The sequence below is a fragment of the Mauremys reevesii genome, linkage group 5 (assembly GCF_016161935.1).
Source record: "Mauremys reevesii isolate NIE-2019 linkage group 5, ASM1616193v1, whole genome shotgun sequence".
Classification (NCBI taxonomy): Eukaryota; Metazoa; Chordata; order Testudines; family Geoemydidae; genus Mauremys; species Mauremys reevesii.
In genome coordinates this window covers 106,952,995-106,976,822 of record NC_052627.1, presented here as the reverse complement: position 1 = coordinate 106,976,822, position 23,828 = coordinate 106,952,995, and the positions used below count along the sequence as shown (strand labels likewise).

The window sequence follows — 23,828 nt, the reverse complement described above, 5'->3', positions numbered from 1 at the left end:
ATGGTTACTCCAGTTTTATTGCTGTAGTCTCTAACAGACTCTCTGGCCTCAGCTGGAAAGTGAGAATGGAAGATCCTGAAAATCAGGAACTTTAGAGAACAGGAAGCAGGATATTTTATTTATTGAGATGCATTCACTGTGTGTCAGTAAATTGCTAGGTGCATATACAGCTTAAATACATAACACATAATCAAACACACAAAGTATTTAATGAACTGCCCTGACCCCAGAATAAACTCCACTCAATCGTCCTATCCCATAATCCCAGTTGGTCTCCCTGCCCCTAAGAAAAAACATGAGAAAACAGGTGAGTCTTGCAGCATGCTGTAAAAAGCACTAAATCTAGGCTCTGGTGGATGGTCAAAGAGGGAAGTGAATTCCAGAAACAAAGGTCCTCACCAAGAACTGCCAACCCTCTTCTGTGTAAGCTAGGGCAATATTAGCTTGAATGCCACACCCCCACTGAGTGCCTATACCTTTAGGCTTTAAAACTGAAAGACAAAACTTTAAATCTGCACCCTGGAAATCAACTGGCAACATATGCAGGTCACAGAACTCAGGAAAATGTGTTTTGTGCAAGAAATACCACTTACAAGTCAGTTAACTGCATTCATACACTATCTGCAATTTCCAAATGACTTGGTGGTGTGGCTCCATACAGAGCGAATTACAATAACTGAAACAGCAAAGGTATGAATAAGTATGGTGAGGGCCACATCTAAAAGAAAAGGACACAATGTTCTGTTAAGTACAAATGACAGAACACTCTTTTGCCATTTGCTACTATCAGTATATCTAGGAGAATCTGATGATTCAAGAGAATCCCTAGCTGTAAGTCTTAGAAACAAATGGTAGCCAAACCCCAGCCTGAATAAGGGTGCATATATAATGTCTTGCATTTTTCCTGTAATCCTTATATCGGTCTTAGCTGAGCTGAGTCTTAACCAGCTAGCTGTCAGCTATTTCAAAATCTCCATTAGCCACTAGGTAAGTCATTCCACTGCACAAGTAGATTGGAAGAGATGGAAGTATAGAGCTAGGTGTCTTTAGCAAACCATTTTCTGCATTAGCTCTTTTGAGGTTTTGTATATCCATGGAAAAGGTTAAGACCTCATGTGCATGAGTTTAGCTCTAGTAACTTTGTAGCTTGTTACCAGTGTTTTGGTTTGTTTTTGTTTTGTGGCTTTTGTCTCAGGCCTGTCTTTTCTCCAGATAGGTTAGACTGCTCCAGTCCTGTCTGCTGAGATAGGAACGTCACGGGGCCATAACTATTTTATAAACATCTTTAGCATTAATTATGTAATAGCATAAAATGATTAAGTGTATTTTTATACAATTTCTGTCCTGCTTTGCTTTCTAAGTGTCTCTGTGTATACGTGGTTAGGGAAATGTAATGTAACAGATTGGGAAGTGAGAAATCTTGGTAATGTGTTTTTATTTTAATTTTCTGTTTTCTGCAGTTGTTTGTTTTTTAGTCTGGTGGCAAAACACCAGAAAACAGTACTGTAAAACAAAAAGGCTGACTTGTCCTTGGGGAAATGTCAGGTAATTACATTTCTGTGGCAGGCTCTAAGAAGAAAACTTTATCCTGGTTTCTCTAAATCAAAACTTTGATTTGGTTCTGTTGTTGCTTTAAGGCTAGTTTAAAGAAAAAAATAACTTTAACTCTTAAAAACAATTAACTCTGTTTTCAGAAAGGTACTGTATTCACAATTCCTGTTGATGTCAGTGGGAACTATAGGTTCTCAACATCTCTGAAAATAAGGCCAAACAGTTTTATAAGCACTGTACTATTAATTGTATTGTATTTAGAGATTATGGTCAAGATTTTAAAATACTTCAATACCTCTCAGGCTTTCCTCATCCTGTCCCTTACCACCCCCCCGCCCAATACTTTCTAAATACACCTCTACCCCGATCTAATGCGACCTGATATAACACAAATTCGGATAGAATGTGGAAAAGCAGCACTCCAGGGGGGCGGGGGTGCGCACTCCAGCGGATCAAAGCAAGTTCGATATAACCATGGTTTCACCTATAACGTGGTAAGATTTTTTTGGCTCCCGAGGACAGCGTTATATCGGGGTAGAGGTGTATATATGGCCAGATTTGCCTGGTATAGATAACTCTATACACAGTAAAATCAGCTACTGTGATTTCACCCAATGTACAGTGACTTCACATCCTGCCTTAACTGACCCTGCAGTTTGAAATAAATAAATAAATAAGCCTATCATGTTATAATTATAACTTTGTACAGCTAACAAACCATGTCAAGATCTGAGAATGGGGAAACAGTAGTATATAGAGGATAAAACAATGTTACAATTAGTTAAAGTCACAAATGGTTCTTTGATTTTTTTGTTCTCTGCCTGATTCAAAGGTAAGTAACTAAATCTCAGTCTAAGTAACTCAGTCTGCATGAAGAACTTTGTAAATTTCACGTGCAGCAATCGCTACATACTGCAGTCCATTGTCTACCACAGTTCGGGATATCTGGGCAGCTCTCCTCTCTCGGCAGCTTCACAGAGGCAGATCAGTGTTTGGCATTGCACTCTCTGGCCATGCTTCACCTCTCCCACCCCCCACTTCTATTCTCCGTGGCAGCAGACAGTGGCAGTTTTTGTTGCTCACACCCTCACTCTTCTGTTTTTTATCTTTTTTCTGCCTACTTTTTGAGCAGTGGGGAGCGGTGCTCTTCCTCGCCAACATTCCTCTTCCTCCCTTGGTTGGTTAGCCCCTCAGAGGTTTAACTTTCCCTGAGTCTCCACTTCAGCATCTCCCTGCTGGCTCCTCTGCCCCTGTACAGGCAAAGCAGAACAGCCAAGAGAATATTGGGTCAAATTGAAGCACTGCTCTGTCTGTGAGGCAGCTTTTTCCAGGCTTGGCAGACAATGAGTTGTGTCCAGTCTGTACCCAGACAACTGACTCTAACTCTGTTAGGGCCTGGGGCTACCAGTCAGACAGGCAGGTCGGGTCCCCTACCCACCCAGGCAGACGCAACTCCAGTGGGGGAAAATGGACCAGGAATCCCAGCAGGGTGAGGCTCCAAAAGTGATAAGGACCTTGACTGCTCAAGTTGGGGATAAGTCCCAGGGAACCCCTTCAGAACAAGTGGGGAGGCTTGTAGGGCCATAAGTCCTCCCCTCATGCCCATCTGAAAGTGAGTCCTGAGTGCCCTGGAAAAAGAAGCAGGGTGTCTAATCAACTTCCTTGCCTCACAAGCCAACCAGGAGAGGTTGGACAAGAAGTCCCACCGTCCTGCCAGGGAATGGGACTCAGCAGGGGAGGATTCTGAATCAAACCTCTTGTGGGGGCTTCAGGCCTTAAGGAAGGCAAGCTGCAAAAGGCCTCACCAAAGCCACAGCAGAGCTATTACACTCCTGAAACAAGCTAAACAACTTAAAAATGTAAACAGGCAAAAAAGAGAAGGAAAAATCACACACACACACAAAAAAAGATACGAGCAGTGATGAGCTGCCAGAATCTTAACAACGGGTTCCCTATAAAAAGTTCTGATTGAAGGGATGTGCCACAGTATGTATTTTTCCGCCAGAGCCCATCAAAGCTGCAGCGTCCCCTTGCAGGGAAGCAGGTTAACAACTGGTTCTAAAACTGCTTCAGAATTTAACAATCAGTTGGCACGAACTGGCGCGAACCGGCTCCAGCTCACCACTGGATACGAGTCCTTTGTCTTCTTTTCTTCCTCACCCTCGTTCCGCTCCTCCGCTTTGGAAGGTGAGTAGTCTGGCTCTGAATCCAAACAGGAATGGGGGGGAAATACAGCAAAGGTTTTTTTGTTTTTTTGTGGGTTTTTTTTTTTAAGAAATGTAAAGCTACATGCATCAAGGCTGTTCTATGATTCAAACCCAACCTGAGCAGTCTCGTCAGAGTAAGCCTTAGAGTAAATTTCTTGTCTCAAAAGCCTTCCCTGAGGCAGCAATACCTCTTCCTTCTTCCTTCAAGGAAGTGATTAGGGATGACTGGAACAAGCCTGATAAGGACAAGCACATTAACAAGAGCGACCTCAGGCTCTATAACATGCTAGAACCTCAGGGCTCTATTGTTGGCTCTGTAGCGTCCCTCCCCTGGGAGGATTGCCCCAAGGACCCTACAGATAGAAAGATGGAGGCCATTCTCAAAAAGGACTTTGAAGCCTCCTCCACCAGTCTCTGAGCGTCCTAGCAGCTACCTGCTTTGCAAGATCTCAAAGCCCTTAAGGACAGAGATCATCCTGACTTTGATTCCATTTTAAAGAAAGTCTCCCTAGCAGCAGCATTTGTACCTGACGCCTCAATAGATGCAATGAGCTTCTCAGCCTGAGCCATAGCCTCTAGTTCAGAGCCAAACACTATATATGTCTCCATCTCTGGTCAGTTGATACTCTAAGTTAGTTCTTTGCACTGCTAAATTTACATGCTCTCTCCTTTTTGGAGAAAATCTGGAGAAGGTGGTGGCTGACAGTGGCAAAATCCAAACAATCTCTCCCTTCCTGACTGTGTCCCCAGGAAAGAGTTTAGATTGACCTTCAGACAGAGGTGCTCCTTTTGCCCCTCATCCTCACACAGGTAACAGCAAAGGGACAATAGATTCTCCAAGGGAAAACAGTGAAATTGAGGTCCAGGGGGAAAGCCTAGAGGGATCTCAGCACTTCAAACTTATTGTTCAGACATTTGGCCTCTCTTCAACCAACCCATTCACGAATCCTAGGAATGCAAAGAGATCAACATACTTCACAAGGGAGGCAGACCCTTGAGCCATGGGGGCAGACACCCTGTTGCAAAGTTGGCTGCAGGGCCTACTATGTGCATTTCCACCCTTCCCACTACTGGGAAAATAAACTGAGAACAGACAATAGTAATTCTTATAATTCCTCATTAGCCAAGGATACCTTGATTCTCAGACCTCATTTAACTGGAACTCCCACACCAGCTTCCGTGGAGAGCAGACATCCTCTCACAAAGGTCCTTTTCTTCATCTGGACTCAAAATGGGCTTCAACTAACAGCAAAGCTATTAAGAGGGAGGCACTGGTAGGTCTCAGTTTGCCATCTAGAGTCATTAAGGCATTGCTTTTGGCTAGAAGACTATAAAAATACTCCTCTGTCTGGTCAGATTCTACAAGTGCACAGCACAATGCATATCCTGGAAATCCTGGAATACTAACCATTCTGTACTTCCTCCAGGAAGGCATAGAAAGAGGCCTTCAATCCAGTACCACTGTATGTCTGGTGTCCACTCTTAGTAGCGTGCTTATTCACAAGATCCTTGGGCTCTCTGGCAGAAAATTCACAGATAGCAAGATTCCTTCAAGTAGTCCAATTAGCCAGATTAACGGTCAGATCACTTTCCAGAATGGAACCCACCTCTGGTTTTGAGGACCCTGGCAAGCCATCCCTTTTGAGGAGCCTTTGACTTCACCATTGGCCTTTTATTTATCTCTTAAGACTTGTTTCTTAGTAGCTATCCAAGCTTAGATATCAGAAGAGCCTTGAAAGTCTATCTCAAACACATAGAGTCCATGAGAAGATTGGACTCTCTATTCATGTCCTTCCACACAAAGTGCCAGTTTTCAAGTCCTCCATCACTAGGTGGATTAGACTATGTATTGTGGAAGCCTATACATCATCAGTGTTTCCTATACCAGAAGACATCAAGGCACAATCCACGAGATTCTTAGCAACCTTATGGCGGAATGAGCAAGTGCATCTATTCTGGAAATTTGCAAAGCGACCACTTGGTCTATAGCTAATACCTTCATTAAGCATTACAAGGTGGACATTCTGTCTTCCACAGATGTGTCCTTTGGCAGAAGGGCCTGAAGATGGTGGCCTAGAATAATACGGATCTTTGAGTGAGCTCATAAAAAGGTGGGTACTTCTCTTCTACCAACCTCTTCTTTCATAACCCTCCCTATATCTGATCACTGCTCATTACTTCCCGGACATCCAGAATTGTGGGAGATGCCGGGCTGCAGAATGGAAATTTTCTTATCAATAATTTCCTTTCTGCAAGCAGCATCTTGCACAATTCTATGCACCCTAGATGGCTCATGAGCCAAGGATCAGCCATTAAGTGGAATCATTACCATAGGACAGTCCTTCCTGATCTAATGTACATAGTTATTTCATTATCTCTGGAATATTTGTCAATAATGAGGCTATGCAAATTTCACAGCTTCACCTCTGTGAAGTTGCAGAGAGAGATTAGCCCAGATATCCAGAATTAGAATTGTGGGAGATACTGCTTGCTTAATAGAAACAGTATTATAATTTTTTTTTAAAAGGAAAAAAAAAACTATTAACAATGTTCCAGGTGTATTTAAAACATTTCTTGGCAGTGTTTGCGATTCAGGCCTTGCAGCATTCTTCTAATGTGTCAGAACTGAACATTGAAATTGACTATAAACAAAAGTGAAACTGACTAATCTGTTTTTATTGTCCTCACTGGGTAAAATGCCATAAGTAACCAGAGTATAAACAGTGACAAGTGTAAATCATTTTGTTCATATTATATGTATTTTAGTCATCTAAACCATCATTAACACAGACAAATTTCTTTAAAATATTTTGATAGTGTTCTACTAATCAGAACTAACTGTAAAATCAATTGAACTGAACAGTTACAGGAATGTAGGGTCAGAACTTCAGCTGGTGTAATACGCCCTAGATCACCATTGACTTCAGTGGAGTTACACTGATTTACACCACTTTTTTAAAGCTTAATTCCTTTCTTCTCTAAGACTTAATTAGTAGTCTGGGTTATATTTTTCCAATTAGATTCTTGTGGTTCTTGTTCTGTTCTATTAATTCTTGGATCTGTCCATGTTGAAGATTTCATGGTGCATGGCTACAGAATGTGGACTTGCACCATGCCAAAATATTTTTGGAGTGGATGGCTGTCTGTAAATGCAGTTTAATATTTCTACACAGGATAAAGAAAATGTTCATAATTTGGCAATCTAAAATGTAAATTGTTCATGCTTGAGTTTATTTTTTGGGATGGTAGGTGTGATAGGATCTCGAGATTATCTCTGAAACAGCAGTTTCCTGTATTAGTAAACTTTCAAAATACTGTGAAGGGTGTTCTATCTCAAAACCTGTCTAATGTGTGCATCTCTCCTGCCACATTTTGAATATTGATATCTTTGTCTAACAGTTGGCACGGAATTGAAAAACATGCTATGGCTTTCTTAGTAGTCACAATTCCATATCTGCCAAGTTAAGATTGTGCTTTGCAGTTAACACTATCATCACAGTGTCAAAGACAAGTATGGTATGTGTGTTGTACTGTAAACATTCTTAAGATGTCACAGAATGTAACTATGAAACCCACAATAAGCACACATGATCAGAAGAGACCTGGAGTTGCTGATGAAATAACATGTAAAGCTCACATTATGTCCTGCACTCTTTAACTTTGCCTTGCTCTCTTAATTATCATCTCATTTTTATCCTCAAATCTAGTGACTGTCAGGTCATTACATGTGCATCCTAGAAATTAAAATTTATCATTTCTCTTGTTCATTACCATGTCATTAGAACACATATCTCCTTGGTCTAGCAGCGCAACTCTTTCTATGCCAGCAGTAGCACATACTTCTTACTTTTCTTGTTTGTTTTGTTCTGCTGTAGGTAAAAATTTGAAGCTTGCTTCACTTTGCTATGCAAACCTCTCTGCTGCTATAGTTGTGCATTAGCTTAATGTGCTGTTGTATTACAATGTAAAAAGTCTCTTGTCTCTTCTGTCTTTGTCACTGCAAGCTGCTAATCTGAATGAAGTGGAAAAAGGTCAGTTGTCTTTTAAGCCTATTTTCACTTACCTTGGTTTCTTGCTTTTCTTTTCTTTAAAGGTGCATGGATTTCAGTGTATGCACGTGATCAGAGAAATGATATAGTTAACATTTAGCAAGCTAACCCTAAATCCTCAGATCAGGCATTTTACTGTTTCTCCATACATGTCAAATAAATGCTATTAAAGGTAAAAATACAGCTCTTTGCACAGAAGACAGTGATACAAGAACAGACCATTAACACTGTATACATTGTCTTTTTCAAATATACTAAAACTTACCTTATGCATCCTCTCCGGTGACCAATAAAGAGATGGTCTCCTAATTACAGAGATGGTCTCCTAATAAAGCTTGCCCCCAACAGGTGTAAGACCTACTTTGGTTCTGTTCTAATGCTTTCTAGATTCTAAAATACCCATTTAATTTTCTTATATGAATTGTCCTGCTAGACATTAGGTTGTGATGTCCTCCTATTTATCATTGTAGTGACCAAGTGTAACACCACATATTGCATCTAAAAAATCACACAGTGATATGAAGCTGTGCATCAGAGAAAGTTAATGGAGATATATGCAGCCTTAATTTTGAGTAACCTTATGTTTTGGGTTTCTGTCAAAACGTTAATGTCACTAAAACACAAGGTTGATTTAACCCAATAATGGAAGAGATTCTGATCCATCATTTTGAATTACACATTTAGATCAGTTCCTAGCACTGGTATTTCATGATTAATTTTAAGTAGCTGAAGGATATGCCTGTTTTTAGAGAGGTGAAGGGTGGACCGAGTTTGTTAGTGCCATTCTTTGAATGGATGGGAATGGGTAATTGAAAAACAACATAAGATGCTCCTAAGGGTTCAGTTTGCTGCTCAGAACCACACTCAGATCCTAAACCAGTAGTGGGCAAAGTACGGCTTGGGGGCCGCATCCGGCCCACCAGACATTTTAATCCAGCCCTCAAGCTCCCACTGGGAAGCGGGATCTTGGGCTTGCCCTGCTCTGGCACTCCAGCAGGGGAGCGGGGTAGGGGCTTGCCCTATTCTGCCTGGCTCCTGGAAGCAGCGGCATGTCCCCTCTCTGGCTCCTATGCGTAGGGGCAGCCAGGGTGCTCCACATGCTGCTCCCGCCCAAGCACCATCCCTGCAGCTCCCATTGGCCAGGAACTGCAACCAATGGGAGCTGCAGGGGCGGCGCCTGTGGACAGGGCAGTGTGCAGAGCTGCCTGGCCGCACCTCCACGTAGGAGCCAGACGGGGGACATGCCACTGCTTCTGGAAGCTGCTTGAGGTAAGCACTGCCCAGAGTCTGCACCCCTGACCCCTTCCTGCACCCCAACTCCCTGCCCCAGTCCTGATCCCCCTCCTGCCCTCCAACCCCCTTGGTCCCAGCCTGGAGCACCCTCCTGCACCCCAAACCCCTCATCCCCAGCCCCACTCCAGAACCTGCCCCCCCAGCCAAAGCCTGCCCCCCCGCACCCCTGTCCCAGCCCGGAGCCCCCTCCCGCACCCTGAACTCCTCATTTCTTGCGCCACCACAGAGCCCGCACCCCCAGCTGGAGCCCTCACCCCCTCCCACACCCCAACCTCCAATTTTGTGAGCATTCATGGCCCGCCATACAATTTCCATACCCAGATGGGGCCCTCGGGCCAAAACGTTTGCCCACCCCTGTCTTAACTCTCATCCTCATATAGTAGCTCATTGCTCTGTGACCACCCTGCCAGGCTGGTGTACAGTTTGTTTGTTTTATGATGACTATTAGTGTGCATATTGTTAGGAAAGCCAGCTACCATTCAAACACAACATCACTGTTTACAAATAAATCCATCATCTTATTTTTAATGTTGAACCAAAACCAAACTGCACTGACTACTGAACTAGCATATGTAATTTTTTAATGAAATTTGCTTTATAAGTGTGCAAAGTACTTTTGTTACACTCACTGAATTCTTGCAGCATAAAGTATAAATGATCTGAATTTTCTTTCAGAACTTTAAAAATATCAAAATGTGATTTTTTTGTGTTGATGAAAAACATTGTTTAAAATGGAGTAAAAACTGTAGATGTGCTACTGTGCACACAGGGTTCCCAATTCAAGTTTGAATGGATATTCCCCTTGTATAATTATGTCTCCTCATTGAAATATCTGTTTTATATGAGATTAAAAGGAGAAAACATAATCAGGAAAAAGGTTGTAGTTATTAGAAATGTGTGAAACAAGTGAAAAACATAATATATTGTAATTACTGTAACCCACACAATCAAATTATTAAAAAGCTCAGGGGAGGTAAACTAGGATTCAAAGACAAAATTAAGCAGGTGTATAGAAATGTGATGCATATTTTATGCTATTTAGTTTACTAGTGTATATGAAAGTGCATTTAGCTGATCATAAATTATTAGCAGTATAAGTCTGTTTATTTATTGCAGAGGCCTTTATGTCTTAATTGTTAATTCAGTAAGAAAAAGAGGAATAATAGAAATTAAATATTTCTCTCCGTTTAATGAAGTACTACACCAACCAATTATATAACCTGATTTACACATTTCCAAATATATAGTATTTACACAGCCCTAGTGGTAATGAGTAAAAATTTAAATGCATCTAATGCACTTGGGCACCAGTTAAATATAGTTCTTAAGCACATGCCTCACTTTAAGCACCTAGGTAGTCCAATTAATTGAGAGTCATTTTGGTTTAAGTCATGTGCTGAATCAAGGCTTTGGTATTGTGACTTATGAGAGTTTAAAGAGAAATGCTTTTATTAGTCTCCCCCCTGGTTTGCTCCTAATAAAATATTCCAGTTAATGTAACTAGTGTATCTCAAGCAATTGTAAATTATTATTTGAGCACTGTGATCATTCCACTAATTATGATGCATTTCCACTCAAGATTAAAAGCCGGATCCTGAGAATGTACACAATCCTTGGTAATGTGATTAGATTCATTGACTTCAGTGGGACTACTCCCATGAGTACTGTTTGGTATCATCAGGCAATAATTCATTATTTTTCTGCATGATGTTATTTATTTTTTTAAATACTTATTGCACAGTCCTTACTTGCCAATACCTATTGTTGTTGTCACATTAAACAGAGTAATAAGTAAGGTCTCAGTCTTGCACTGGGGATCCACTAGCATTGGATGTAAGTGAACGTAATTCCACTGGTATAAAATTGGAATAATGCAGAGGTGAGGCAGAGTCAGAAGTTATATTTAAAATAATTTTGGCAGTCTGATTCTCAGTGGTTTACAATGGGACTTTAACACGCTGAGTTGTAATGTACTTCCTAATGCCGCTGATATTTTTGTATTTTAATCTTAGTTAAAACAACTTAAAACTATGTTCTTTTGTTTTAATTGGCGTGGTGGTTACAGTTTAATTTATATTACGCTATATTTTCCCATTCATATGCCAAGTACTTTAATAATTTTAGAGATGATAGAGTACTTTGATTGTGTACAGTTTGTCAAACTCTCAACCTTCCACTTTAACACCATATAGTTTAACTAGAACTAACATTCTCTAAAACAATCTTTTTGCTTTATGAATCAGATGTAGTTAATAACTAGTGACTTCAATCAAAAACATGAGGAGGAAAAACTGTATAACTTTCATGGAAAGTAAAAAGACTGCAGAAATAGATTTACAATTTATGGTGGCCTAGCACAGAATAAAAAATAATCTCTCACACACACACATCCCACCCAGTAACTACTTTAACTACCATTAAGGCTGCCTTGTACACTTGGTATATTGCTTTGGAACACTGTATACTTTGTTATGGTGATTAAGAAAAAATAGTAGTCAATTTTATTTTGATTCTGTTCCTGGTTTGGATTCTAATATCCTGTTTACTTTTGCTGCAGTGCTGATGGGTTTAAGAATATTTCTGTAATACCTTCAGATAATTTTCTTGGTTGGTACTTTGTCAAGTTATTTCATTTATAATTTCATTTTCTGTTACACCACCTCCCAACTCCTCTGTTAATAATGTAGTAATTTACACATACAATTTACTTATCCAGTTATCCAAAATAATAATAATGATCTAAATCCTTTTGAACGTGATTGTATTGTTCCTCATTATTTGCTACTGTTTTTAGCTATAGAAAACCTGGAGAACTGCTATTAAATATTCTCATTCAAGTCATTAATATAAATTATAATCTGGCGAGGATAGAAAACTAATATATAAGTCTGACCAGTTGATAAACACTTCCCACTAGATAACCAAGGATCACCTATGGTAAATCAACCATCTCTAATATGTTGTTTCACAGTCCAAGTGTATAACATCCATTTTAACTAACAAAAATATCTTTGATGAACTTTTAGGCCTTGTTCTTGAAATAGGATCTGTTAGCTCGGTCCCCAGTGCCCACATAGAATCCCATTTTCTTGAGTGGAATTCCATTGGAGGATTGAGGTTGAGCAAAATAATTAAGCAACATATCTGATGCATAAAATGATGTTTCCTGTTCCTAATTAAACTGTGGAATTATTTTATAGAATAGTTTTTTATATTTTCTGCAAAACTCACTATTTAAACTAATTAATCTGTCATTGCTTGATCTTCTAAATGATTTAGAAAATAAAACACTTGTTGTATAGCAATTTTGTAGTCTTTAAGAATTGATCACGTGGCAGGGAACTTATGAAAGCCACAGTTATTTTACTAAATGGGTGAATGAGTGGATGACTGTACACATGTAACATTGAAGTGAAACTTTTTTGAATTTAAAGATGCACAGTAGTATCACAACCGTTTTTCTTACCTAAAGTATGTTTAAAAAAACTGGAGCTACAATTCCTGGGTTAGGTGGCTCTCCAAAATTTTCCTTCTGAATAAAGTCAAAAGACATAATCTGCCATTTCTTTTTGTAGGTGTTTCACTTTGGCACTATCTCTTCCTTTTTGTAAACTATTTTTCTCCCTTGCATCTTGTCCATACTGATTAAATTCTGGAGAACTCATGATTTTAGAAATTCAGTCTTTGTCCCTCTATTTACTCTCTTAGGAACAACTTTTCAGAAGTGTTCTTCAAATCATTACACCTAAAAAATGTGCTACTAAGTTTTTCATGCTTATTCTTCAACAGCTACACATTTTTTTATTATTTAATTTTTAGTTTATTTTTTATATTTGTTTATATTTTGGGTGCCTACGACTGTGCTTATGCAAATACTTAGATGGGCAGTTAGGCATTGTATCTCTTATTTATTTATTTTTATGTTTTTTTTCTCTGGTATGTATGTAGATGCAAAAATAACATTTCAGGGGTGCAAATTTTGGTGGCCACTCTGAGGCGTCTTTGAAAACTTTGTTCTTATTTCACTTCTCTTGTCTGTAAATCTTTCAGCGTATCCATGGTTGTTTTGATCAAATAGATCATATTTACTCAAAACCTGGCCTTTGTTCATACAGTTCTTTATGTTCTTTCTTCACCACATTGGCCACAGGATTTCCCACTTCCTTGCTGTAGTGCAGTATTTCCCGTCTTAGATTACCTATTAATGTACTGTTTGAACTAAATATTTCTGTCTGGACTGACTTCTTGATTTACTTAACAATTTTGTCCATTTTCCTCATTGGGTTTTTGAAATAATTATTTTCAAAAATGTAAGGGAATATTTTCCTTCCTTTCATACTCCCAGAACACATTATGCAGTATCCCTTCAAGTCAACAAGAGTCAGGAGACCTTTTAATTGGACAACAGGTTCATACCCCAGTCATTGCACCTTAGACTGCACTCTCTATATATATTGTGCAAAGCTTCCATAAAAAATCTAACTTTTACCAGGTCCTCAGAAGTGGCCGTTGATGTTTTCAGACCATTTGGCAACTGTAGGCCCAGATTCTAGCAAAGTTGGATTGATCTTATATTTTCAGGCGAAACAATACAAAACTGTATTTGTAGCTGAGTTTCACTTTTGAACTTTTGGCCTCAACCTTCAACTGTACCCAGTATTCACTGGCCACAGGTAGAGGATTGGGCTTTAAACTCCCTTATCCATGAGGGATATTGGCCTTCTGTGTAGTTTAAAGCAAACTGGAGCCATTTGCCAGCTGACAGTTACTAGAGTGCAGTATACTCTCGCCATGCCCCCTTTACCTCAGTTCACCCTCCACATCCAGAGCTAGAGGGTTAGGAGAATTGCACAGTGTTAAATTCCTGTTCCACAGAGAAGTCTGCCACATTTGGCAGTCCCCCAGGCAATTTAAAATGTCAGGGCCAGTGATAATATGCCAGTAATAATGCAGCCTTTGCCACAATCTCTACCCAGTGGAACAAGCAATACATGTTCGAAGAAGTGGGTTTTTTTACCCATGAAATCTTATGCCCAAATAAATCTGTTAGTCTTTAAGGTGCCACCAGACTCCTCATTGTTTTAGTGATGATGGGATTACTGTCCATGTTATATCAATGTCAATTAGGATTTTTCTAGGTATTACAGGTTTTCAATACTGAATTATTTCTAAGGGTCCTTTGTGAAGTCTGTAGGATTCCAAATTTTGTCAAGTTACTTGTTGACTCTTGGGAGCTAGAAAGTCCCCTGGTATTCCGGACCTGGGATTGCTTTCTTACCTCATTAGGCATATAGTGCCTGATACTGAAAGTTTCTGAAAGCCTCTGGTGCATGAGTAAGAAGAAAATCCAAGTTGGGGGCATTTATAGGAGGTTTTGTGCCTGAGTCTTGTGAATACTGAGTTTCAGTAGCATTCTGCAGGGACAGCTTCATATCACTCAGGATCAGGATAATATATTATGTGATTGCACAGTCATATAATTTAATGAAGAATTGTGCTCCAGAAGTTAAAAAAACCTTTCATTTAAAAAATGTTTCTAACCTATAGAAGACACATAAATTAGGTAAATAAAACAGGTTTTTTGTTCATTTCAGTTTATGATCATGGGAGTTAGAATTCTCTCAAATTCTCTGCCAAGATGTATTTCACCTTTTAAATATTAAAAAAAAATTACCTCTGTAATCTCATCATCAGTGAGTTCTGCAAGTTGATTTTGTGTGTGTGAAGAATTACTCCCTCTTAACCATTTATTTATTTGAATACCACTCCTTCAGAAGAGAGGGTCTGTTTTTGGTTTGATATTGTTATGTTGTGGGATTATTTTTTAGGATTCTTTGTGCACTGATCTAATAACAACAATCTTGCATTTGACAGACAGACAAGGCTTTGGGAACAGAATTCAAGTCCTGTGGGTTAGTCAGCCCTAGTGGCCTGTGTTTGAACTTTCTTCAGTTGCCCGTATATATTGATTAAATAATATTATTATTGGCAATTTCCCTGAGAACCATCAAGCAGCCTGTCAGGAGATCATGGACTTGTATTATTAATTCATATACACATTGGCATGGCTTTATGAGATTGTGGAGCTCATAGGGAGCTCATCAACCTGTCCTAGTAATTATTTTTGTATCATCTGTAAACTTTGTCAGTGATGATTTTATGTTTTCTCCCAGGTCATTGATTTAAAAAAAGGTATTTGGCTTATGGCCAAGAATAAATCTCTGCGGGACCCCACTGGGGAAACACCCATTGATGATGATTCCCCATTTAATGTGTGCCATGTTAATTTTATATCATTCAAGTTTTTTAATCAGAATGTTGTGCAGTACCAAGTCAAACACCTTACAGAAGTCTCTAAGTATATTACGTCAATAGTAGTACCTTAAACAACCAAACTTGTAATCTTATCAAAAAAAGATATCAAGTTAGTTTGATAGACTCAATTAATGTTGATTGGCATTAATTACATTACTGTCCTTTTAATACTTACTTAATCATGTACTGTATCAGCCACTCCATTATCTTGCTTAGAAGTCTGTCTCTTGTTGGAGGAGCATAGGAAGGGAATTAGAATGGTTACTGTGTATAACCTCAGAAACTCACTCAGCACATGTACCCCTTACTCCTTCATATTCACAGACTTCCTTCGGTCACACTGGAGGTGCTAAAGGTCATGGTCACAGGCATTTTTACCTTTTCCATGTTTTTTAATAGAATATATGTCTAAATCCCCCTGGCTCCCTGGAAAATGTCATCCCTTGCCTTGAGTATTTATAGAGACCGATCTAAAACACCAGTGTTCTACAAGTGTGGCACATATGCCCAGCAAAAAATTACCCACTCCTTGACCACATAAAAAGATATGATAGTAATTAATATGCTGAATAAAGAAACAAAGCTTCTCTCGTGGTTACTGTAAAGTAGTCACAAAATAAAATCTTTATTGTAAACATTATTGTAGATTGTTTCACATGATTATAAAGAGGAATAAGTGAATCATTAGCTATGTGAATTAGCTGCTTTTTTTTATCAGATACATCCAGGGCACAACAATATTTGGATTTACCACACACTTCTTTTCCCATGCCACTCTCCCAAAAAGTATATTGTAACCCACACTAGCATCTCTCATCTTTCTCCCTTCCCCAACTCTCATCCTTTGGGGAAAAAAAGTCCCAAATGGTACTGTCCCGCTCCTCACCTCATGCCTCCTTCTTTGTCCTCCTGGCTTTGTCCTCCTGCATCAATTTTCATATCCTCTAATAATCGGGGAAAGAGGCTGAAGCCACTGTGTACTACTTCCCTATGTATGGTGGCAGTTGCATGGAGCCACTGTAGGAAACAGACAGTAAGCACTGATGGGTGAGAGTGTGGTGTCAAAGCAGTTCCATGGCAGCTTTCCTGCTTCCTCACAGCAAAAGGCCACTTCAGTAGTGAGGATGAGTGTTTGAGACCCCCGCGTCTTCTCACCTTTTCTTCCATCAGTACCCAGTGTTGCTTCTCCTCTGCTCACTCTACTTCCATTGCTAATTGGAGCAAATGCCAAGAGAGGCAATTCTTGGAATCTACAGGACCCACTAGATTTGTGGCTCCCTAAGCACAGTTATATATACAGGATATATGACCATTAATTATATATGTGTGTATATATAATATCACTATGTGTAGTTTGCTCATGTTGAACTAGGGGGAAAAGAATATTGATGGCCTGTTTGTATAAGTGAGAGAAAATAGAGGCAGTAGTGTGTTCCTAGTCACCACAAATAGATAATGACTTTAAAGTGCCAAATATTTTAAGTATGGCTGTCAATTAATCGCAGTTAACTCATGCAATTAACTCAAAGAAATTAATCATGATTAAAACGTGATTCATTGTTGTTTTAATCGCACTGTTAAACAATAGAATACCAATTGAAATGTGTTAAATATTTTGGATGTTTTTCTACATTTTCATATAGTATTCTGTGATGTAATTGAAATCAAAGTGTATATTATTTTTATTAAACATATTTGCACTATAAATATGATAAAAGAAATTGTATTTTTCAATTCACCTCAGACAAGAACTGTAGTGCAATCTCTTTGTTGTGAAAGTGCAGTTTACAAATGTAGATTTTTTTTTGTTACATAGCTGAACTCAAAAACAAAACAACATAAAACTTCAGAGCCTACAAGTCGACTCAGTCCTACTTCTTGGTCAACCAATCACTAAGATAAACAAGTTTGTTTACATATACAGGAGATAATGCAGCCCTCTTACAGTGTCACCAGAAACTGAGGACAGGCATTTGCATGGCACTTTTGTAGCCGGCATTGCAAGGTATTTACGTGCCAGATATGCTAAACATTCATATGCCCCTTTATGTTTCAGCCACCATTCCAGAGGACATGCTTCCATGCTGATGATGCTCGTTAAAAAAATTGTGTTAAATTTGTGACTGAATTCCTTGGGGAGAATTGTATGTCCCTTGCTCTTTTTAACCCGCATTCTGCCATATATTTCATGTTATAGCAGTCTCAGATGATGACCCAGCACATGTTGTTCATTTTAAGAACACTTTCACTACAGATTTCACAGAACACAAAGAAGGTACCAATGTGAGATTTCTAAACGTAGCTACAGGACTCAACCCACAGTTTAAGAATCTGAAGTTCCTTCCAAAATCTTAGAGGGACAACGTGTGGAGCATGCTTTCAGAAGTCTTACAAGAGCAACACTCCGATGTAGAAACTACAGAACCCGAACCACCAAGAAAGAAAATCAACCTTCTGCTGGTGGCATCTGACTCAGATAATGAAAATGAACATGTATCGGTCCACACTCCTTTGGATTGTTATCAAGCAGAATCCATAGTCAGCATGGACACATGTCCCCTGGAATGGTGGTTGAAACATGAAGGGACATATGAATCTTTAATGCATCTGGCACGTAAATATCTTGCGACGTCGGCTATAAGAGAGCCATGAGAAGAACGCCTGTTCTCACTGTCAGCTGACGTAAACAAAAAGCAGGCAGCATTATCTCCTGCAAATATAAACCAACTTGTTTGTCTGAGTGATTGGCTGAACAAGAAGTAGGACTGAGTGGACTTTCAGGCACTATAATTTTATATTGTTTTATTTTTAATGCAGTTTTTTTGTACATAATTCTACATTTGTAAGTTCGAATTTCATGATAAAGAGATTGCACTACACTACTTGTATTAGGTGAATTGAAAAATATGATTTTTTTTGGTATTTTTACAGTGCAAATACTTGTAATCAAACATAAATATAAAGTGAGCACTGTACACTTTGTATTCTGTGTTGTAATTGAAATCAGTATATTTGAAAATGTAGAAAACATCCGAAAATATTTAAATGGTATTCTATTATTGTTTAACAGTGCGACTAATTGCAATTAATTTTTTTAATTGCTTGACAGCCCTAATTTTAAGTGCAAGAAATTGCATTTATACTGTTGGCTCAATGGGAAAGACTAGTCTGGAGATGCTGTTTCCTGAAGGATATCAGGAGAAATCAGAATACATCAATTGCTTACATATTATAAAGTATAGAATTTTTCCATGTTAACAATTTAAATCACAGTGGCTGATTATAGTAAGCGTTGCTATTGAGATAAAGACAAATATTGTCAGGGCATTGTGGTATTCGCCCTGAACTGACCGTGTATATTATGTTGCAGGTGAGTTGTGTGAGGAGAAACTAGATTTCTGTGCCCAAGACTTGAACCCTTGTCAACATGACTCAAAGTGCATCCTGACACCCAAAGGATACAAGTAAGCATAAAATATTGTCATAGTTCAACTACACTATTTCTACCATTCTCTTATTCTACTCCACCCCTTCATGGTTTGTTTTCATGTGGGTCAATTCTGCTATCAATGCACATTCATAATAATTGTGATCACATATCAATGGCAGAACCTGACTCATTTGTTTTCATATACACCCATGTATTAACTTGAAAAGTATCTAGTGAATTAACTGTTTTTTTTAGTAGTGTGGATTAAATAGGACCAATAAAGAATGGAGAGTTTCATTCTCTGTGACAGTCTACACAAAATCCTTTTGGAAACTTGGACTGTGAAGGGAATAATTAAGTTAAATTAAAGAGGGGTTATTGTACTGCTTTGTGAGTAGTAATTACAAGACAGGTTATTAGTAAGACACATTGAAGCCATTATAAAATAAGGAAGTTCATCGCCAGGAAGACTAATCTTTAATTACAAGATATCCTAATTAACATTAATTAGTATGCACTCTTAAAAAGTATTTTAATGGACTTTAGATTAGTAGATTTAGGAAACCTGCTGCTTTCAACTGTCATTCATGAGCAACCTGTTTTATGTGATGTATTTTATTGTGTTCAAAATCAGCTTATGCCATTAAAATTGATATTCTTAGCACATTTTAAATAACAGGTTATTTTAAAAAGGCAGACTTTATTTGGAAATATTCAAATGTACATGCAGTGGAGCTAATAATTTTAAAGTGGATCACAATATTAAGAGTTATTTTGATGAACATTGTTGTACATTATATGCATTTAGTCATTTTCATATTGTCAATCAATAAAACTATTGTTGCTTCTTGTACTTCATTACACAGAACATAAAACTTCCATATTACACTTTGAGATTTTAAACCAGAAAATGACACATTCAGTAGCTTTGAGCATGTATCTCACTTAGTCAGCTTTTTAACTTCTTAATAGTGTGCTTTATACTCATTTTTCCTTCACGTACTCATTTCTTTTTGTCAGATAAAAGACTTAAGACAGATTTGGATACATTTTTATTGATGGGCCTAATTTAAAGAGTTATAGGCATTTAAATTTAAATTCAGTACTTCTAAACAAGTTGTAGGCATAAAAGTATGAGACTGAGTGAAAAATCAGTGATCACAAAGATTGATGTAGTTAGGTGTTTGGCAAAAGAGAGAACATATAGATAACTTTTAGACAGCTGTGTTATTGCAAGTATGGATTTGTAATCTTGTCCATTGATCTGTGAGCTAAATAATTCTGAGCACTCATTCAACTTAATGTGTGAGGCTTTAACTGAAGAACTCCCATTAACATTAATGATGGGATTTGCATTGTCAAAGCCCTGCATACAGTACTGAAAATACACCACTTCATCAGTTTTTATTTTATTATGTTAACTAAAATTAAAATAACCATACTGCGACAACTTTGGTTCATAGGCAACAGAGTTAGTTCTTTTAAAGTCTGTTAGCTGAAATTTAAAAAAAAACAGTTGTGATCACTCTAACATGCCTGTGTAAATGCAATGTTGCATTATTCATTGTTGTCTGATAACTGACAAAGAAAATATTCTGCACAAGGATACAAGTCTTGGACTATTTTTCTGACTCCCAGCAACTAAGTTTACCATATTTACTTATTTTGAGTGGATGTACATTACTCATATATTCCAAGCAGAACTATCAGAATGATTCATGAGGGTCCTTCAGATTTACTCTAAATATACTTGATATAATATCAGATAATCAATAACCACAATGTAAAGGGTAAAATATAAGACCTGGTACTAATACTACCCAGATATCTATTGGAAAAGTAATATGGCAAAACACAACATTTCCAGTAAGTTCTTGGGGACAACTTTTTGTTTCAGAAAGTGAAGGCAGTAACCAGGAGGGAAGCCATTTTAGACTTGATTCTGATTAAGGGGGATTTGGTAATGAATCTGAAAGTGGAAGGCAATTTGGATGAAAATGATCATGAAATGATAGATTTCATGATTCTAAGGAAAGGAAGGAGTGAGAGCAGCAGAATAAGGACAATGAACTTAAAAAAAGCCGGGAGCGGAGCCACTGCTCCAGGATGGGGGGACATGGACAAGGGTGAGGGGGCCGAAGCTGGGGCCACAGCTGGGGGCAGGGGCAGGACTGGGAGCAGAGTTAAGGCCGGCAGCCGGGGCGTGGGGCCAGCAGCCGGGACTGGGGCCAGGAGCAGAGCTGGGTGCCCCCCCGAACATTCCTCTGTGCCTCCTAAAGTGATGAGCCCCACAGTTTGGAGATCTCTGATGTAATTAATCAATATATGCATGCTCTCAACACCATACTAGAGTTATATTTTAATAGTGCATTATGTTAAAATGTGACTCGAAAACTTGATTTTCTAAATTAGTGCTGCACTTCAGTTAATAAATGCCATCTCTGGCATTTTCTTATGTATATTATTTTTATAGACAGGCATAGTACTAACCAATATACATTCCTGTTCAATAGATGTGATTGCACACCTGGATATGTAGGAGAACACTGTGATATTGATTATGATGACTGTCAAGACAACAAGTGTAAAAATGGAGCACAGTGTACTGATGCAGTGAATGGGTATACATGTATATGCCCGGAAGGGTACAGGTGAGAGAGACTTGAAGACAGGACAAACGTTTATATTTTTATCATACCATGGGGTGATTTTGTCTGAAATACTGTTTTTTTGTGTTTGTATTTAGTGGCCTTTTTTGTGAGTTTTCACCACCAATGGTTCTCCCTCGGACCAGCCCTTGTGATAACTATGAGTGTCAGAATGGAGCTCAGTGCATCATAAAAGTAAATGAACCAATATGTCAGTGTTTGTCAGGTTACCAGGGTGACAAATGCGAAAAGCTGGTCAGCGTAAACTTTGTGAACAAAGAATCCTACTTGCAAATTCCTTCAAGCAAGGTCCGCCCTCAGACCAACATCACTCTGCAGGTAAGAAGGGGTACATTGGCAAGAACTGATCTTGAGCCATGGTCATTTTCTTCACCGTAAATCACTGCACGTTGACGTGTGTCCTGATCATGTATCATGGGGGAGGAATGCATACATGTAAAACAAATGCATACATACAAAAGTTGTCATTAGGTCAGTTAAAAACTTTAGACTCTCTGACCTACAGAGAACTAGAATCACCATTGAAATTAGCATCACAGCTGATGGATACCTGATAGGGAAAAAAATGATATTTATCATCTGACTATCCCAATTAATGTTTTATAACAAAGAAAGAAATATTGGTAATGCCCATGGGAATGAGTTCAACCCATTTAGCATGTCAGGTTTATTTGGATTAATTTCTTTATAAATTAGTGTTTCTTTTTTCACTAGATTGCCACAGATGAGGACAGTGGAATCTTTCTGTACAAAGGTGACAGAGATCATATAGCAGTGGAGCTGTACCGTGGTCGAGTGAGGGTCAGTTACGACACAGGATCTTATCCAGCATCTGCCATTTACAGGTGAACTCAAATACAATAAATTACAGTTCAAGACAAAATGTATATGATCTCCTGCTGTCTGGGATCTAACGTCAGATTTTGCAGTAGACATTTAGAAGAAGGAATATTTTTTGACAAAATGTAGTGTCAGACTTTATGGAACTGAAAGACTACTACTACTACTTAAGCATATAATTTCAATTGGAAAATTACCTTAATATGAAAAATGGTATATAGAATGGTATGTGTTAAACTGAAAATAAAGGGTAAGTTTCTACAAGATATTTACACTTTTTTTTTAATTTATTTAAAGACCAAATACATGCAAACAATCTTTCTCTTTTATTCTTCTTCACAGGTGATTTCCTAGTCTGTAGTATGGCCTAAAAGTTAGTGTTACCTGAAACTCCATAAACAAAAGTGAAATTGCAATTTCTCTGTGTCCTTCATGTCAGACATGCCACTACAGTGGGGCATTTCCCTCCTTTAGCAACTGGAGGCAAACTAGATCTTTGGCTATGAGCCAGGTTTTAGGACCAGCTCTGAGAAAGAATTTGCCAGCTCTGCTTCCAAACCTGTGCAGACACAGGCTCCACATTTCCTTTTGTAATAAGCTTTCCCTAGGATTTTTGGACTATTTTAAACTACATTTTTCTAATTTTCTTCATTGGCTTTTACGTTTTTCCTCCTCAAAATTACTATCTTCAAAAATATCTTCTCCTAGGTTTCTGAGGAAAGTTCATGGGGAAGCACCATGGGGCAGCACCCTCACCCCCTCTTTCCTCAGAATTGTCAGATTGAGACGGGGAGGGATAGCTCAGTGGTTTGAGCATTGGCCTGTTAAACCCAGGGTTGTGAGTTCAATCCTTGAGGGAGCCATTTAGGGTTCTGAGGCAAAAATCTGTCTGGGAATTGGTCCTGCTTTGAGCAAGGGGTTGGACTAGATGACCTCCTGAGGTCCCTTTCAACCCTGCTATCCTATGCAAGGAGAAGTAAAAGACCAAAAGATTTCACCATTATTGACCCCAACTACCACCACCAAGAAAGTTCCCCGGTGTAAATGTAAGAGTTGAGCTGGTACTTAGGTTAGGTCCACACCAAACCAGTTAAACAGGCTGCAAGGAATCTTCCCTCACTGAAACCAGGCCAAAAGCCAGCAGCATAGAATGCTGAGTAAGCTTTTCAAAGCATTCTTCCCAGACAAAATCTTTTCAGCGTTTTCAGAAAGGAAACACAAAAGGGGTGTGAACACAACTAAAGCAAACTCATTTTAAATCTGTGTTGAACCCACGTGATCTTTTTGTTTTGGTTTGGTTTGGTTTTGTAGTATTGACTTAGCTCCTACTCATGGTTATTATGACCACATTTATGTGGTGTACAATATAGTGATACATATTTGATGGAAATTGTAGAAGCTGTCACTTATTTTACATTTTGTAGGGGACATTTTATTTAAAATAAATGACAAAACAATTAAAAACCTAATTTTT

General features: G+C 38.6%; 1 protein-coding gene across 6 annotated transcripts in view; it reads left to right on the top strand.

Moving 5' to 3' along the window:
- The window catches only part of SLIT2 (slit guidance ligand 2), a 398,427-nt gene that overhangs the window by 349,163 nt on the left and 25,436 nt on the right, over window positions 1-23,828 (top strand). For 4 of the 6 annotated variants that reach the window (XM_039541399.1, XM_039541396.1, XM_039541397.1 and 1 more), the window contains 4 exons: window positions 18,786-18,879; window positions 21,359-21,496; window positions 21,592-21,832; window positions 22,229-22,359. In XM_039541399.1, coding sequence (XP_039397333.1) covers window positions 18,786-18,879; window positions 21,359-21,496; window positions 21,592-21,832; window positions 22,229-22,359 — 604 coding nt within the window. Of the gene's footprint in view, window positions 1-7,762; window positions 7,790-18,785; window positions 18,880-21,358; window positions 21,497-21,591; window positions 21,833-22,228; window positions 22,360-23,828 lie in introns of all 6 variants that reach the window. The other 2 variants (XM_039541394.1, XM_039541398.1) reach the window with 1 other exon arrangement.